Source organism: Heterodontus francisci, chromosome 2 (genome assembly GCF_036365525.1).
Source record: "Heterodontus francisci isolate sHetFra1 chromosome 2, sHetFra1.hap1, whole genome shotgun sequence".
Lineage (NCBI taxonomy): Eukaryota > Metazoa > Chordata > Chondrichthyes > Heterodontiformes > Heterodontidae > Heterodontus > Heterodontus francisci.
Window position 1 is genome coordinate 143,036,669 of NC_090372.1, and position 19,685 is coordinate 143,056,353.

At 41.8% G+C, this 19,685-nt stretch overlaps 1 protein-coding gene across 9 annotated transcripts in view; it reads left to right on the top strand.

Moving 5' to 3' along the window:
- The window catches only part of tpk1 (thiamin pyrophosphokinase 1), a 439,182-nt gene that overhangs the window by 248,073 nt on the left and 171,424 nt on the right, over positions 1-19,685 (top strand). For all 9 annotated transcript variants that reach the window (XM_068011462.1, XM_068011518.1, XM_068011480.1 and 6 more), the window contains one exon: positions 3,307-3,453. In XM_068011462.1, coding sequence (XP_067867563.1) covers positions 3,307-3,453 — 147 coding nt within the window. The remainder of the gene's footprint in view (positions 1-3,306; positions 3,454-19,685) is intronic.

Genomic DNA, 19,685 nt, shown 5'->3' on the forward strand with positions numbered 1-19,685 from the left:
CCAAGTTAAATAGATTGATTGCATCTATATTGTCCAGTTATCTCAATCTTTTGAAGACTGAATTGTGTGGCTCCCACAATCTTCCAGATTCCAGTGAAAATAAGTTCATTCCTGTGAATCTATGTTCATAATTTACGACCCCAAATCCTTAAGTCATGCCATTTCTTCTCTGAACTCTTTTTAATACAGTTCCCATACTGTTCTTGCTTAGGGTGGGCATCTGTCTGTACCGAGTAATTTCCATTGCCATAGACGTCAATTATAAAGGCGGCACTTGCACTATTTCGGGCAATTCAATAAGCTTTTTGCACCTCGCTAAAGTGTGATTATCTTAATTATGTAATCTTCTCCACTTTTCGCTGTTAAAGCTCCACTGATTTCAGGCAAATTGAAGTGTTTAATGAATGTCTTTCAGCTTGTACTGCTAACTATTCACCTGTTATGATGGAGCTGTGTGGTTCTGTACTGCAGTGTACTCAGACCTTGACACTGATTATATCAGGAGAGTGCTGAACAGTGGCTCAATAACAGGAGTGCATGACTTTACTCATTAGGCTCCAGTTCTATTGTCTTGACTTGCCTCTTAAAGATGTTGATAACTCTTGCGTGAGCAAGGCAGAGCTGGAAAATTGTGCAATGATGTAACTTTGAGCGAGGGATTAGAGTGTTATGGACAGTGTCTTTATTCTACCCTTCTTGGTTTTGCCGTCCAGAATTTTTAGGAGACAAATCACCATTACACCAGCACGGCCACTATATGTAGTGGGTACTGTGAGTCATAAGAACACAAGAAATAGGCGCAGGCATAGACCATGTAGCCCCTTGAGGCTGCTCTGCTTTTCATGGCTGATCATGGCCTCAACTCCACTTTCCCGCCCACTCCCTATTCCCCTTGATTCCCTGAGAGACCAAAGATTTATCTTTTTCTAGCCTTGAACATACTCAACGGTGGAGCATCCATAACCAACTGGGATAGAGAATTCCAAAGATTTGCAACCATTTGAATAAAGAAATTTCTCTTCCCTAAATCTGGAATGATAGACACTTATTTTGAGATTGTGCCCCCATATTCCAGATTCCCCAGCCAGGGGAAACAACTTCTGAGTGTCAACCCTGTCAAGGCCCTTCAGAATCTTGTGCATTTCAATGGGATCACCTCTCATTCTTCTAAGCTCCAGATACTATCGGCCCAATACTCAGCTCTCATCCCAGCAAGCAAGATAGTGAATCTTCACTATTATTGCCTCCAATGCAAGTATATTCTTCCTTAGAGCAACGTTGGACACAGTACTCCAGGTGTAGTCTCACCAAAACCTTACATAATTTTAGTGAAGCTTCATTAGTCTTGTACTCCATTCATCATGCTAACAAAAGGAGAAATTATGAACTATAAGATGAACTGATGAATTGAACTCAAAACAAGTGCCTTTTGCTGCAAAATAAGATGATGTAAGAGGCAAGGTGACCTCATGTACTGCGAATGCATATGGTAACTGCTGGAACCCTGAACAAATTGTCATGCCTGATTAAGTGTTGAAGAAAGCATTAGAAATGTAAATGGACCATTAAATGTTAATGGCTGCCCATTTTCAACAAGTTGAGCTAACAGTGACTTTGCAGACTCCAGACTCACCCAGAATAATAGATGTGAAAAAACACCACTTTATCAAGATGGCATATTGATGCAGCAAAGCATCTGCCCTCCTGAAACTTTCCAAAGTCTGACTTTGGTGAACTCGGAAAAAGGAAAAACAGGCCTGCACCGGGGAAACAAACAAGGCTTCACAACAAACTCTTTTTAAAACCATCAGCCCTAAATACATACTATCTTTTAATCTCTACCTTTTCAAGTGTGTGTGTGAGAGTGACATTGCGAATATTTTCAGGTATTGTTTAAAAAACATTTATCTTTCTTTAAACCAATGAGAAAACCTGTCATTTGTCTGTTTATTGACAGTTAAAATGCTCAAAATTTAAAACACATTCTAATAAAAATGCTGTCTACAGTTGAAAGGTGAAAAAAGGGAAACCATCCCTATCATTTCCCACCTGCTGTGACACAGTCCCCTTGTAATGAAGGTCAACATGCTACTTGCCTTCCAAATTGGTTGCTGTACCTGCATGCTAACTTTGGATTCCCTCTGCAAGTACACCCGTCTCTTTGATCATCAGCATTTAAAAGTTTCATGCCTTTAAAAAAAAATCTGCTTTTCCCTGCTTACTATCACAGTGAATAACCTCGTAATTCCCCACATTGTACTGTGTCTGCCACCTTGTTGCCCACTTAACCTGTCTATATCTCTTTGCAGCCTCTTTGTGTCCTCCCAGCTTGCATTCGCACCTAACTTTGTCAATGCCCTTGAATCGTATTTTAGCAAAGGTGGTCACAGCATTGATATGACAACTGACTATAGCACAATGCTAACCACAACAGTCCATAAGAAAATGTCACAATGTAGAGTAGAAGTAATGGATTTTGTGGTATGACTTAATTGAAAAAAATCAAGGCTGTGGGAAATATGATTCGTTCTGAAGAAATGGCACAGTTCATGGAAAAATACAAACATGTGAAATTGATGGGCAGGAAAAGACCAGTTGCCTACCTCACACCATGATGACCAGAGCATCATGAGTATATACTTCCTATTCCCCTCCCTCTTCCCACTCCACTCTGCAGCCAAGTAATCTCCTGGGAGACACAAAAAATACAAAAGAAAAAACCCAGGACTAATAAGGGGGGAAAATACTTAGGAAAATTCCTTTCCAGCCCACTAGGGCCAATTTGAACTGTATTTCAGAACTATAATGCATGTCTTTTACTAATGATAGACAGTTTGATAATCAGATAGACCACTATTGATATATGTACATGATTAGTCAATGAGAGTTTTACGATGTTAAATGCATTATAGTATCCAATTTCTGCTGAGATATGACTATTTCTTCTCATAAAAGGAACCACATTACTTAGTTCAAGCTTCAGAAACCTACAGATTGATTTATCTCAAAGGAATAATTATTGCAACTATAATACATTCAAAATGTTAAATCATGGAATTACATCAATCAGTAAAGACCTCCACAGTGGAGTAGAGTTTGGGCTTTTGAAATCACAAAGAAGCTCTGATTTGAATCTAATTGCTTCTAGCATTCATCATTGAAAACAATAAGCTGCTAACTCTGGTGTCAGAAATTGAAGTCTTGGCTATTATTTAAATTAATGTTGGGTCTTTGTTCTGTAGCTAAGATGAAAAGGACAGGTGAATGATGAAATATTAATGCAAATAATGTCATTTTTGGTGCTAGGTCGATGATGTTGTGGTGCTCGGTGGACTTGGTGGACGCTTCGACCAGATCATGGCCAGTGTGGAGACACTCTTCCATGCCACAAAGATAACTAGACTGCCAATTATCATCATTCAGGAAGAATCCCTGGCCTACTTACTCCAGCCTGTAAGTGTTTAACAGCTGCAATAAATTGTTCCTGAGAACCAGTTGATTGACAAAATGCTTGGTTTTAATAAATTATTTTTGCCAGGAATTCATCTTTCCAATGTTGTTGATTGATTGGCAATTGATGTATGTTGTGGTGAATTGCTGTTTAGGTACATACCTTTTAAGTGGTATATGTCTATGATCCACGAATGCCATAGCATAGTCATTTAAAAAAAATCAATACCTTGAAAACATGATTTAATAGCTGTGAGCCAACCAATATAGTATCAGGGAAACTGAATGCCAGAGAGATTGCAGGGATGAGCGGGAAGGGGGAATTACTTTAATACATTTCTAAATATTACATGTAAAAATGGAAATAAAAACTGCCCTACCTAGTTGGAAAGGTTAATTCTTTATACTGATTTTCCCAACCCCAAGCAACCCTAAAATTTCAGGGTTCCCTTGCAGCAAGGATACATTAAAATTACGTTGGTTACACTTTCCATAGACAAACCAAGAAATGTTGCATTTGAGAGACAGCTAGATGTTGAATGGGAAATCAATCCGTATAAACAGCTGCATAACTTCCAATCTTAAGTCTGAGCAGACATTTATCTGGCTCTATGAACTGGAATATAAAATGTGTGTATTAATGTATAATTCAAAATTAAAAATAAAATAATTGATAGAAAATTGGGAAAGAAAAAATTCAGACAGATGGTGATTGATCTCAAAAGAAACTAATTCCACTGACACTAACAATAAAGCACAGATTTTCTCTTCAGTGGAATTTCCTTGGCTGATGTCCAGGACTATAAACAACTGACAAAACTTCAGTGTGAGATTTGCAGTTGAGAAGTATACCTGAGGCATTGTCTTATGCCAGAAGCACAAACTTGGTGAAAACCAGCCAGCTGCATCAAATCACCTGAGCTTCAGAGGATGGCTAGCTGGAAATAATGTATTTTTCTCTCCTTCTGTTTCTTGTTCTGTGTGCTGCTGCTTATCTCATCACAGCTCACCTGGACATGGGTTCGAGAAGTGTTTTATCTCACTGGAGCAAGAGGTCTATAACTTATAAACAGAGGACTTTCAAATCATAACTAATATTCTAAGCCATTATATTGGTACTTACCTAAGTTGTGGAAGGTGATGGTGATAGTCAAATCCAGTACTTTGAAAGTTCTGACTTTGATTATTAGTATTGGTTTTTGAGTGGCTGTTTCAGTCTTGTTCTCAAGACTTGGGTCAGATGTCAGTGAGCAATTCATACTTGAAATGGGGACTAGACAGAGCTTAGAATTGCTTGTGGAAAATATAATTGAAACAATGCTTAAGGACAGTATTAGGAATCACTTTGAAGGACATAGTTAATAGAGGACAGGCACACATGGTTCTTGGAATCAGAGGTTGAACTTGACTTTTTTTTAAAATTAAGTTACTGACCTTATGGACAAACGTGAAAAATTAATGTTATTTACCTTTAATTTTAGAAGGTTTTAGACGCAGTACCACACAAAAGGTAACTGGATAAAGTGCAGGCCTTTCGGCCAATAGAAATGTGTTCAGTTTGATAAAACAAAGGAAAATGGAAAGAAAGCAATGGTTTATAGTAAAGAGACAGACATTGAAGGCCAACAGAAAGTTGCTAAACCTAACTAACAACTTTATCCTTGAGGTAATACTTCCATGTCTTTTGTTTTGGGCCAGTTTTCCTTTAAAAAGAAAGTAGGGCGTGGAGGTATTTTGCATACCATCATAAGAACATAACATAAGAAATAGAAGCAGGAGTAGGTCATTCAACTAGGATCATGCTGATCTACCTCAACTCCACCTTCCTGCACTAGCCCCATATCCCTTGATTCCCTTAGCATCCAAAAATCTATCAATCTCTGTCTTGAATATACTCAACAACCGAACATCCGCATCACTCTGGGGTAGAACATTTTCAAAGATTCACAACCCTTTGAGTGAAGAAATTTCTTTTCATATTAATCCTAAATGGCTGCCTCCTTATTCTGAGACTGTGATCCTGTGTTCTAGATTCCTCAGCCAGGGGAACATCCTCCCAGCATCTACCCTGTCAAGCCCTTAAAAAAATTCTATATGTTTCAATGAGATCACCTCTAACTCTTCGAAACTCGAGACACTATAGGCCTCGTCTACTCAATCTTTCCTTATAGGACAATGCCCTCAATCCAGGAATCAGTCTAGTGAATCTTTGTTGCTCTCCCTCTAAGGCAATTATATCCTTCCTTAGGTAAAGGGAACAAAACTGTATACAGTACTGCAGGTATGGTCTCACTAAGGCCCATATAATTGTAGTAAGAATTTTTACTCTTATACTCTAGTTCCTTTATAATAAAGGCTAACGTATCATTTGCTTTCCCAACTGCTTGTACCTGCATGTCAACTTCCAGTGATTCATATCACAAGGACATCATATCCTTCTGAATGTGAGCATTTCCCAGTTTCTCATCATTTAAAAAAATTCTGCTTTTCTATTTTTCCTTCCAAAGTGGATAAGTTCATACCTGTCCATCTGTCACATTCTTTCCCATTCACTTATCCTGTCTGTATTCCTTTGCAGCCTCTTTGTGTCTTCCTCACCATTTAATTTCCTTCCTAACTCTGTATCGTCAGCAAACTTGGATACATTTCACTCAGTCCTTCATCTAAGTGATTCATATAGATTTCAAATAGTTGAGGCCCAAGCACTGATCCTTGCGATGCACCACTAGTTCCAGCCTGCCAACCTGAAAATGACCCATTTATTACTGCTCTCTTCTGTCCGTTAACCAATCATCAATCCATGCTACTATATTTCCCTCAATTCCATGAGCCCTAATTTTGTGCAATAACCTGTTGTGTGGCACTTTATCAAATGTTTTTTGGAAATCCAAATACACTACATTCACTGGTTTCTCTCTTATCTGCCCTGCTAGTTACAACCTCATAAAGCTCTAACATATTCGTTCTCCACAATTTCAGGAACATTCTTTGTGTCTTCCACTGTGAAGACAGGTACAATGTATTTTTATTTTATTTATTTTTTATTTAGAGACACAGCACTGATACAGGCCCTTCGGCCCACCAAGTCTGTGCCGACCAACAACCACCCATTTATACTAATCCTACATTAATCCCATATTCCCTACCACATCCCCACCACCTACCTACACTAGGGGCAATTTACAATGGCCAATTTACCTAACAACCTGCAAGTCTTTGGCTGTGGGAGGAAACCGGAGCACCCAGCGGAAACCGACGCGATCGCAGGGAGAACTTGCAAACTCCGCACAGGCAGTACCCAGAACTGAACCCGGGTTGCTGGAGCTGTGAGGCTGTGGTGCTAACCACTGTGTCACTGTGAAGCCCATTGTTTAATGTCTCTGCCATTTCCTTATTCCCCGTTATAATTTCTCTAATCTCTGCTCCTAGGGGACCCATCTTTTCTTTTGCTAATCCTTTTTTACATACCGATAGAAGCTTTTACAATCTGTTTTTATGTCTATACTAATTTACTGTCATATTCTAGTTTTTCTCTCTCAATTTCTTGGTATCCTTTGCCATCCTTTGTTGAATTCTAAAATCCTCCCAAACCTCAGGCTTTACTGCTCTTTTAGGCATCATTATAAGCCTTTTCCTTTCATCTAATACGATCTTTAACTCCTTTTGTTAGCCATGGTTGGACCACTATTCCTGTGGTATTTGTAGTCCTTAAGGGAATGTAAATTCCTTGCAAATTATGAATTAATTCTTTAAATGTTCGCCATTGCTTATCTAAATCATATGGCGTGTAACCCAGGTTTCAGAAAGCATTTCTTAATGGGGGTAAGGTGGCACTTGCTGTCGTTTGCCTTCTATGGGCCTGGATTAAGCTTTGTGGGGCCTCCTTTCCTCAAGGCCTTTAAACTGAGTCTTGCTTTGCTCAATTCTAGGCAGTACTATCTCAATTGAAGGGTATTTAAAGTTTATGCCTTTAAGAGGCAAATGCCTCAGACATTGCGTTGAGTCACATTGTTACAGACACAAAAGGACTCTTTTGATTCCTTAAGGTCCTGCAGCAATGCTAGATATTCCTCCCCTGCAACCCTTCAAAGCAAGTGACCTATAGGGGATGCAATACATAGAATTACATAGAAAAAGCCCATTCAGCCCAACTACTCTGTGCCTGTATTTAGGCACCATGTGAACCCTCTCCCACCTATCTTCATCTGACCCTTTCAGCATTACTTTCTATTTCTTTCTCCCTCATGTGGTTAGTTGGCTCCCAGTCAAGCCTGCCTTGAATATGTAATGAGGATGCACTGACGAAAATGTGTTGTTTCGCGATTTCTGTCAGTCTGGTGGTTTCTGAGGTTCTAGTTCACTTTAAGGTTAGACTCAGACCAAAGAAGTTGCATCATTCCAAGCAGAAGGGCCACCCGCGCATCAACACGAGCAGAATTTCTCACCCACAGCTGTTACAAAAATTTCTAAATTCACTTGTAACAGCCCTTCAAAACACTCCCACAGGGGATGCTGAGACCAAGTGGGCCCACATCAGAGACGCCATCTATGAGTCAGCTTTGACCACCTACGGCAAAAGTGCGAAGAGAAATGCAGACTGGTTTCAATCTCATAATGAAGAGCTGGAACCTGTCATAGCCGCTAAGCGCATTGCACTTTTGAACTACAAGAAAGCCCCCAGCGATTTAACATCCGCAGCACTTAAAGCAGCCAGAAGTACTGCACAAAGAACAGCTAGGCGTTGCGCAAACGACTACTGGCAACACCTATGCAGTCATATTCAGCTGGCCTCAGACACCGGAAACATCAGAGGAATGTATGATGGCATGAAGAGAGCTCTTGGGCCAACCATCAAGAAGATCGCCCCCCTCAAATCTAAATCGGGGGACATAATCACTGACCAACGCAAACAGATGGACCGCTGGGTTGAGCACTACCTAGAACTGTACTCCAGGGAGAATGCTGTCACTGAGACTGCCCTCAATGCAGCCCAGCCTCTACCAGTCATGGATGAGCTGGACATACAGCCAACCAAATCGGAACTCAGTGATGCCATTGATTCCCTAGCCAGCGGAAAAGCCCCTGGGAAGGACAGCATTACCCCTGAAATAATCAAGAGTGCCAAGCCTGCTATACTCTCAGCACTACATGAACTGCTATGCCTGTGCTGGGACGAGGGAGCAGTACCCCAGGACATGCGCGATGCCAACATCATCACCCTCTATAAAAACAAAGGTGACCGCGGTGACTGCAACAACTACCGTGGAATCTCCCTGCTCAGCATAGTGGGGAAAGTCTTTGCGCGAGTCGCTCTGAACAGGCTCCAGAAGCTGGCCGAGCGCGTCTACCCTGAGGCACAGTGTGGCTTTCGTGCAGAGAGATCGACTATTGACATGCTGTTCTCCCTTCGTCAGATACAGGAGAAATGCCGTGAACAACAGATGCCCCTCTACATTGCTTTCATTGATCTCACCAAAGCCTTTGACCTCGTCAGCAGACGTGGTCTCTTCAGACTACTAGAAAAGGTCGGATGTCCACCAAAGCTACTAAGTATCATCACCTCATTCCATGACAATATGAAAGGCACAATTCAACATGGTGGCTCCTCATCAGAGCCCTTTCCTATCCTGAGTGGTGTGAAACAGGGCTGTGTTCTCGCACCCACACTTTTTGGGATTTTCTTCTCCCTGCTGCTTTCACATGCGTTCAAATCCTCTGAAGAAGGAATTTTCCTCCACACAAGATCAGGGGGCAGGTTGTTCAACCTTGCCCGTCTAAGAGCGAAGTCCAAAGTACGGAAAGTCCTCATCAGAGAACTCCTCTTTGCTGACGATGCTGCTTTAACATCTCACACTGAAGAATGCCTGCAGAGTCTCATCGACAGGTTTGCGTCTGCCTGCAATGAATTTGGCCTAACCATCAGCCTCAAGAAAACGAACATCATGGGGCAGGATGTCAGAAATGCTCCATCCATCAATATTGGCGACCACGCTCTGGAAGTGGTTCAAGAGTTCACCTACCTAGGCTCAACTATCATCAGTAACCTGTCTCTAGATGCAGAAATCAACAAGCGCATGGGTAAGGCTTCCACTGCTATGTCCAGACTGGCCAAGAGAGTGTGGGAAAATGGCGCACTGACACGGAACACAAAAGTCCGAGTGTATCAGGCCTGTGTCCTCAGTACCTTGCTCTACGGCAGCGAGGCCTGGACAACGTATGCCAGCCAAGAGCGACGTCTCAATTCATTCCATCTTCGCTGCCTTCGGAGAATACTTGGCATCAGGTGGCAGGACTATATCTCCAACACAGAAGTCCTTGAAGCGGCCAACACCCCCAGCTTATACACACTACTGAGTCAGCGGCGCTTGAGATGGCTTGGCCATGTGAGCCGCATGGAAGATGGCAGGATCCCCAAAGACACATTGTACAGCGAGCTCGCCACTGGTATCAGACCCACCGGCCGTCCATGTCTCCGTTATAAAGACGTCTGCAAACGCGACATGAAATCGTGTGACATTGATCACAAGTCGTGGGAGTCAGTTGCCAGCATTCGCCAGAGCTGGCGGGCAGCCATAAAGACAGGGCTAAATTGTGGCGAGTCGAAGAGACTTAGTAGTTGGCAGGAAAAAAGACAGAGGCGCAAGGGGAGAGCCAACTGTGCAACAGCCCCAACAAACAAATTTCTCTGCAGCACCTGTGGAAGAGCCTGTCACTCCAGAATTGGCCTTTATAGCCACTCCAGGCGCTGCTTCACAAGCCACTGACCACCTCCAGGCGCGTATCCATTGTCTCTCGAGACAAGGAGGCCCAAAAGAAAAAAGAAAGTTCACTTCCAAAGTAATTCTGCTGATTGTGAAAATCTAACCATTACGTACATTTTCTGACATTTTGGGAACTGTCATGCACTGAAGCAGTATGATTTTTCTAAATATCCTGCTACTACTTCTTTAATAATGGATTCTAGCAGTTTCCCCAATGACAGATGTTAGGCTAATTGGTCTATCGTTTCCTGCTTTCTGTCGCATCTCTCCCCCCACCTTTCCTGAATAGAGTGTTACATGTGTGTTTTTTTCAGTCCGAGGGACCATTCCAGAATCTAGGGAATTTTGAAAGATTACAACCAATGCATCCACTATCAGCCTTTAGTCCCATTAGTTTCCCGAGTTTTCCTCTAGTGATGGTGATTGTTTTAAGTTCCTCCTTCCTTTTGCCTCTTGATTTTCTGCTATTTTTGGGATGCTTTTTGTGTCTTCGACTCTGAAGACAGATAGAAAATACTTGTTCAAAATCTCTGCCATTTCCTTGTTTCCCATTATTAATTCCCAGTCTCATCCTCTAAACGGCCAACATTTGCTTTAGCTACTCTCTTCCTTTTTCTATATTTGTAGAAGCGTTTACTGTCTGTTTTTATATTTCTTGTTAGTTTACTTTCATACTCTAATTTCTCCCTCTTTATTGCTTTTTTAGTCGTCATCTGCTGGTTTCTAAAATTTTCCCAATCTTCTGGCCTACCACTAATCTATGCAGCCTTTCCTCTCAATTTGGGTGGAGATAAGAAATCGCAAAGGAAAGAAGTCACTGGGGGCAGTAGCGCATCGACCCCTAAATAGTCGCTACACTGTAGGATAGAACATAACTCAAGAAATAATGGGGGCTTGTAGGAAAGGCACTGCAATAATCGTGGGTGATTTTAATGGTCATATAAATTGGACTAAACAAATTGGCAAAGGTAACCTGGAGGATGAGTTCATATTGCGTTAGCGACAGTTTCTTAGAGTAATATGTTCTTGAACCAACCAGGGAGTATGCTATTTTAGACCTGGTGATGTGAAATGAGACAGGATTAATTAGTAACCTCGTTGTAAAGGACATATTAAGAAGGGTGTGATTGTGTAAACCTAGAGAAGATTTTCCACTTTTGAGGGAGACCAAAACTATGGTTCATACATATAAGATCATGCTCATTAGTTCAATTAGGAATTCAGTTGAAGCTTCTTTACCCAGAGAGTGGTTAGAATATGGGCGGCACAGTGGCGCAGTGGTTAGTACCGCAGCCTCACAGCTCCAGCGACCCTGGTTCAATTCTGGGTACTGCCTGTGTGGAGTTTGCAAGTTCTCCCTGTGTCTGCGTGGGTTTCCTCCGGGTGCTCCGGTTTCCTCCCACATGCCAAAGACTTGATAGGTAAATTGGCCATTATAAATTGCCCCTGGTATAGGTAGGTGGTAGGGAAATATAGGGACAGGTGGGGATGTGGTAGGAATATGGAATTAGTGTAGGATTGTGGGTGGTTGATGGTCGGCACAGACTCGGTGGGCCGAAGGGCCTGTTTCAGTGTTGTATCTCTAAATAAAAAAATAAAAATAAATAAATAATATGAAACTCGAGGAATAGTGATCTCTTGGCATAAGTGATCATAACATGATAGAATTTCACATTCCGTTTGAGGGTGGGGTTGGGTTTGAAACTGGTGTCTTAAAGTTAAATAAAGGCAATTACAAGGGTATGAAGATAGAGATAGCTAAGGTGGGCTGTAAAAATAAGACAAAAGCTAAGACAGTAGAGAAGAAATTAAGAACGGTATCAAATTGAAAGGAAAGGCTGCGTAGATTAGTGGTAGGCCAGAAGAGTGGGAAAATTTTAGAAACCAGCAGAGGATGACTAAAAAAGTAATAGAGGGAGAAATTAGAGTATGAAAGTAAAACTATCAAGAAATATAAAAACAGACAGTAAATGCTTCGATTAAATATAGAAAAAGGAAGAGAGTAGCTAAAGCAAGTGTTGGCCGCTTAGAGGTTGAGACTGGGAATTAATAATGGGAAACAAGGAAATGGCAGAGAATTTGAATAAGTATTTTCTATCTGTCAGAGTCGAAGACACAAGAAACATCCCATGAAAAGCAGAAAATCAAGAGGCAAAAGGAAGGAGGAACTTAAAACAATCACCATCACTAGAGGAAAACTCGGAAACTAATGGGACTAAAGGCTGATAGTGGATGCATTGGTTGTAATCTTTCAAAATTCCCCAGATTCTGGAAAGGTCCCAGCGGACTGAAAAAAACACACATGTAACACTCTATTCAGGAAAGGTTGGGGGAGAGATGCGACAGAAAGCAGGAAACGATAGACCAATTAGCCTAACATCTGTCATTGGGGAAACTGCTAGAATCCATTATTAAAGAAGTAGTAGCAGGACATTTAGAAAATCATAAAACAATCAGACAGAGTCAGCATGGTTTTATGCAAGTTAAATAGTGTTTTATTGGAGTTCTTTGAAAATGTTTCCAGCAGGGAGGAGAAAGGGAACCAGTTGATGGAGTGTGTTTGGATTTCCAAAAGGCAATTGATAAGTTGGAACATAAAAGATTACTATAAGAGCTCATGGTGTTGGGGGTAGTATATTGGCATGGATAGAGGACTGGCTAATTAACAGGAAACAGAGTTGAGATAAATGGGGCACTTTCAGGTTGGCAGACAGTAACTAGTGGCGTGCCACTAGGGATCAGTGCTAGAGTCTCAACTATTTGTGATCTGTATTGATAACTTGGATGAAGGAACTGAGTGTATTTTAGCCACATTTACAGATGATACAAAGATAGGTAGGAAAGCAAGTTGTGAGCAGGACATAGTGTCTGCAAAGAGATATAGATAGGTTAAGTGAGTGGGCAAAAATTTGTCAAAAATTGGAGTATAATGTGGGAAAATGTGAGGTTATCCACTTTGGCAGGAAGAAACAAAAAACAGCATATTTGCATGGAGAGAGACTGCAGAATGCTGCGGTACAGAGAGAAATGGGTGTCCTTGTACATTAATCACAAAAAGTTAGCAAGCAGGTACAGCAAGTAATTAGGAAGGTAAATGGATATTGTCATTTATTGAAAGGGGGATGGAGTATAAAAGCAGGAAAGTCTTGCTACAACTGTACAGGGCATTGGTGAGACCACATCTAGAGTACTGAGTTCAGTTTTGGTATCCTTACTTAAGGAGGGATATACTTGCAGTGGAAGCAGTTCGGAAAAGGTTCACTAAGCTGATTCCTGGGATGAAGGGGTTGGGGTTGTCTTATGAGGAAAAGTTGAGCAGGTTGGGCCTATACTCATTGGAGTTTAGAAGGATGGGAGGTGATCTTATTGAAATAAAATTCTGAGGGGCTTTGACAGGGTGGGTGCTGAGAGGATGCTCCCCTTTTGGGGGGGATGTAGAACTAGGAGGCACAGTATCAAAATAAACGGCCTCCCTTTTAAGACTGAGATCAGGAGGAATTTCTTCGCTCAGCGGATCATTAATCTTTGAAATTTTCTTCCCCAGAGAGCAGTGGAGGCTGGGTCACTGAATACATTCGGGGCTGAGTTAGACAGATTTTTGATCTACAAGGGAGTCGAGGCTGATGGGAGGCAGGCAGGAAAGTGGAGTTAAGGTCACAATCTGATCAGCTATGATCTTATTAAATGGCAGAGCAGGCTCCAGGGGCCGAAAGGCCCAGTCCTGCTCCTGTTCCTTATGCTCTTAGTAGTGGTAAATAGATGCATTTAAGGAGAAGCTATATAAAAACATTAGGGAGAAAGGAATGATTGGTTATGTTGATATGATGAGATGAAGAGCAGTGGGAGGAGGCTAATGTGGAGCATGAACTCGGAGGGATAAATGGCCTGTTTCTGTGCTGTCCGTTCTATGCAATACTCCCAATGACCACTAATCACTATAGGGCTGGTGTGTTTTGTGATTTTTTGAACTCATCCATGCATTTACCTTGTTGCATCAGGTGATCAGATTGGAGTGCCTAAGTTATGAGGTTTAGTGATGCAATTTTTTTCCAAATCTCTTGAGATGTCACAAGTGTGGGAGAATCTCATTAGACCCTAACTTTAAGGTAGAAACATGCAAATTGGTCCCACACAATACTCAGCAATTCTTTTTTCCACTGTCCAGTTCATTAGCACAGCTTACCCACATAGTTGGGATTTTCTGCTGGCCTTTGGTAGTTTGGACCTTAAAGGAGTATTTGGTTATTTACGAATGGATGTAAAGTTTTTCTTATGTTGCTTTTTGGGTATATTTATTTGTATTGCTATTGTGCTTACTGTTGTTTGTATTATCTCCACGTGAGTCCTGTTCACAGCTGTTATTTCAGTTACAACAAGCAAATTGCTCAACATGGACTTGCATCTCTGCATTCCCTTTATCAGTATGATCAGTTACTTCAAAAAAAATTACATTTCTCAAACATAACTTACCTTAAAGCTCACCACCACCTTCTCAAGGACAATTAGGGATGGGCAACAAATGCTGGCCTTGCCAGCGACACCCACGTCCCATGAAAGAATATATATTTAGATAATTGCCCGCTGGCTATCTATAATTAACTGATGCATCTCCAAATGTTCACTAATTTGATCTCGAATTATGGATTCTAAAAGTTTGCCCACTGATCTTAAGCCAGTGAGTCTATCATCCTTCTCGTCCTTTTTGAAATAGGTGTTACGTTGGTAATGCATTAGCTTTCTGCCATAAATAGCATCTCTACAAAGGATTGAAAATTTGTGGTCACAGCCGTAGAGGTTTCCTTACAACTTCCTTCAGTAACCTAAAGTGCATTCTAACAGGACCCCGAAACTTATCTACTTTCATTTCTGCTGTTTTTTCAGAGCCCAATCTTTTTCCAAAGCTATCTTTAACAATTTTTCTACATAGTTTCTACTACAAATACATTCTCATTTCTGCTATCATTTGTAAATATTTGATATCTCTGCCATATTTTTATCAACCACAATTCCCCCCTCATCACTGAGCAGGATTATTATTTAAGTATTCTCTAACCTTTAATAATAAAGTCCTGACTCTTTCCTTCTGTATTATTTGCAACTTTTTTCATATTCCCTTTAAGCCCTTCTAATCTCTCTCCACCTCCCCATTAGACTTTCTGTATATCACATTATTTTCCTCAGCGTTTTTTGCTGCAACTTTGATGTATGCTGCGTTCCTTCACTGGACCACCCATCCAGACACTGTATTAGCAGGAGGTCCATGACAAGCAGAGGTATCCCACTTTCTGCATTCTTTTTCTTTCAGCTTGAGCGTCCCACTCTTTTCCCACTCAGTGCTACCAAGTCAACTGTTGCCCTGCACTCATTCCTATCAAATCTCAGTACATAGCTGATTTGTGAGCAATATCAATATTATTCTTCAGAGCTTGAAACATGAAGAAGTATTTGGTGGAACTGTGTATTTTTTTAAAAAGACCATCAAGGAGTTAAGAAAGCATCTTATTTCAGAGCACAATGAGCTGTAGAAATGTTCTGATAAATTCAATTTTCTGTGTATACATGCTCAGTCTTGTAAAATATGGAAATGCTTGCAGTCTGTGTAGGCTATAGGCAGTTGGATTGAATGGCAACGCTGGGTAGCTTTTCATTATATGTTTTAATAAGTTCAAGTAGGCTGGTGCTGTGAAGATAAGAAGCACCAGAATTTTGATTTGAACAGTTTATTGTAATTCATTCCATTAGCAAAAACTGCATCACTATGTAAATATAGATCATTCAATCATTCACTAGTGTTATTAAATGGCAGTGATAAATTGGTCTGCTTTTATACAGTTTCGCTATCTTGTAGCGTTGCCATTGTGTTTAACAATACTAGTAGTTTCGCTTTGCTGAAAGGCAAATATAGTGCAAGGGAAAAATGTTGCCACCCGCATTGAAACTCAGTACATGCACAGCTCATGTATGACTGCACCTGGACAAGCACATGATCTGGATAGAGTCATAGTCATTCATGGCACAGAAGGAGGCCATTTGGCCCATCGAGTCCATGCCGGCTTTCCATGGGCCATTCAGTCAGTTCTACTCCCCACACTCGATCCCCGTCGCCCTGAAAGTTTATTTCCTTTTGAAATCACTTTCTCCGCTTCCACCACCCTTGTGGGCAGCGAGTTCCAGGTCATTACCACTTACTGCATAAAAAAATTCTTGCTCACATTCACCCTGCATCTCTTGCCCAAAACCTTCAATCTGTGTCCCCTAGTTCTTGTACCATTCGTTAATGGGAACAATTTTTCCTTGTCTAACTTATCTAAGCCTGTCAGAATCTTGTACACCTCAATCTCCTTTACTCCAAAGATGACAACGCCAGCTTTTCCAACCTAACCTTGTAACTAAAATCCCCCATCCCTGGAACCATTCTGGTAAATTTTCTTTTCATCCTCTCAAGGACCTTCACATCCTTTCTATAGTGGTGGGCAGAAGTGGATGCAATACTCCAGTTGTGGCCTAGGTTCAGCATAACTTCCTATGCTTCTATTTATGAATCCCAAGATCCCATATGCTTTGCTAACCAATTCCTCAATATGTCCTTCCACCTTCAAAGATCGATGCACATGCATCCCCAGGTCCCTCTGTTCCTGCACACTCTTTAGAATTGCACCATTAAGTCTATATTGGCTCACCCTCTCATTGCCATCCTGTCCATTCACACAAGGCTGCCCAAAATAGCGATGAAAATGGCTGACATAAGTCTACATTTTCTCATCTGCAATAAGTAATAATAGTGCAAGTATTGTACTGGCAAACTGAGCATAACATGGAAATTGCTTTTTGCAAAATTTCCAGTTTCTTTTTCTTATGCCCAACTCATAGGTCTGCTTTCGCAGGCAAGCTGATGGTCTGCATGAACCGAGATATGACTTTTTGTTTGAAGTAATCTGGCATAACTGCCTGAAGGATAGACAATGAACCCTTGTAATGTTGAAGTACACTTTGGAAGTGGTGCTGTATCCTACTGTAAGCTCCTGATCTCGCTGGCTGATGGAAAAATAACATTTTCACAGATTGTGTATCCCCATTTCCAAACTGTGGAACAGATTTATTTTGAAGTGAACTGAATTGATGCAATATTTCACTAGATTACAAATTTTGATCAACTCGTAAACACTGTTTCAAACCATAATATTTGAGGACCCTCAAATTCTCTATCGTACCTTAAATAACTTGCATCCTTGATGAAACACTTTTACATAGATAATCTCTGCCTATGCAAAAAGGGAATCACAGAATCAAACAACATCTTGCATTTATATAGCACCTTTAACATAGTAAAGTGTCCCAAGGTGCTTCAAAGGAGCATTATTAAATTACTATTACATTCCTCCTTGAAGTCAAAACTAAGAAGGAAGGTCAGAAAGATGTAGTTTAAATAAAGCTGTTAATCACAAGTAGATTTCAAAGGTACAAGAAATCTGCATGAAATATTTTCCTCAATATTTACAACTCTGAAACAAAGCAACTCTCATTCAGTTAGTGACAGTTCCTCCTACTAGGCGGTTGATTGCCAAACCATGGATCGATATAGCCAAATAATAACCCGGTGTTCTTGTTAACTGTTTCTAACATTTTTAGCAGTACATCTGGACAAAGGTGGCTTTGAACATGTTTTGGGCAGTTTAAAATAACTTACCTTTTGTTGCAGCAGCTTTTTCGGAAGCAGGATAGTGCGAGCGAGTTATCAGCTGGGAAGGTGAGTTTCAGCTTAAAGTAAATTACCTTTTGTTTCGGCAGACCAGGGGACTGCTGGGTAAGTAAATCCTATATATTTGGGCAGTGGCTAAACCCGAAACACTACAAGTGTAGTGTCTCCCACCCATCCTCCTCCTCTAACCAAAAAAAAAGGACTCTTGTGTGGAGGGTTTGGAAAGGTAAGGGTTTCCTTTTTTTTAAATCTCTGTTAATTTAGTGCGGAGGGGATGGAAGCTGGGGCAGTTGCATGCTCCTCTTGCAGGATGTGGGAGGTAAGGGTCACCACTCGTGTCCCTGCTGACTTCACCTGTGAGAAGTGCACCCAACTCCAGCTCCTCGCAGACCGCGTTAGGGAGCTGGAGCTGGATGAACTTTGGATCATTCAGGATGCAGAGGGGGTGATAGCGAGTAGTTATAGGGAAGTAGTGACACCTAAGTTACAGGATAAAGGTAGCTGGGTGACCGTCAGGGGAGGGAAAGGGAATAGGCGCACAGTGCAGGGATCCCCTGTGGCCGTTCCCCTCAATAATACGTATACCGTTTTGGATACGGTTGGGGGGGGACGACCTACCAGAGGAAAGCCACAGTAGCCAGGTCTCTGGCACTGAGCCTGGCTCAGTGGCTCAGAAGGGAAGGGGGGAGAATAGGAGAGCGGTAGTGATAGGAGATTCAATGGTTAGAGGAACAGACAGGAGATTCTGTGGTCGCGAACGAGACTCCCGGATGATATGTTGCCTCCCGGGTGCCAGGGTCAGGGATGTCTCGGATCGAGTCTATAGGATTCTTAAGTGGGAGGGGAAGCAGCCAGAGGTCGTGGTACATATCTGTACCAATGACATAGCTAGGAAAAGGGATGAGGACCTGAAAAGCGAATATAGGGAGTTAGGTTGGAAGCTGAAAGGCAGGACGAGCAGAGTAGTAATCTCAGGATTGTTACCGGTGCCACGTGCTAGTGAGGCTAGAAACAAGGAGCGAGTGCAGCTGAAAACGTGGCTACAGAACTGGCGTAGGAGGGAGGGATTCAGATATGTGGACCATTGGGATACCTTCTGGGGAAGGTGGGACCTGTACAAGAAGGACGGGTTGCATCTGAACTGGAGGGGCACCAATATCCTGGGCGGGAGGTTTGCTAGAGCTCATCGGGAGGGTTGAAACTAGTTTGGCAGGGGGATGGGAACCAGAGCCACGGATCAGAGGATGGGGTAGCTGTTGAACAGGCAGATACAGAGTGCAGAGAGTCTGTGAGGAAGGTTAGACAGTTGACAGGGCAAAGTTGCAGCCAGTATGATGGGTTGAAGTGTGTCTATTTTAATGCAAGAAGTGTCAGGAATAAGGGTGATGAACTTAGAGCATGGATCAGTACTTGAAGCTACGATGTTGTGGCCATTACAGAGACGTGGATATCTCAGGAGCAGGAATGGATGTTGGATGTTCCGGGGTTTAGATGTTTCAGAAGGAATAGGGAGGGAGGTAAAAGAGGTGGGGGAGTGGCATTGTTAATCAGGGATAGTATCACAGCTGCAGAAAGGGAGGTCGTCGAGGAGGGTTTGTCTACTGAGTCATTATGGGTGGAAGTCAGAAACAGAAAAGGGGCAGTCACTTTGTTGGGAGTTTTCTATAGACCCCCCCCCCAATAGCAACAGAGACATGGAGGAACAGATTGGGAGGCAGATTTTGGAAAGGTGCAGAAGTAACAGAGTTGTTGTCATGGGTGACTTCAACTTCCCT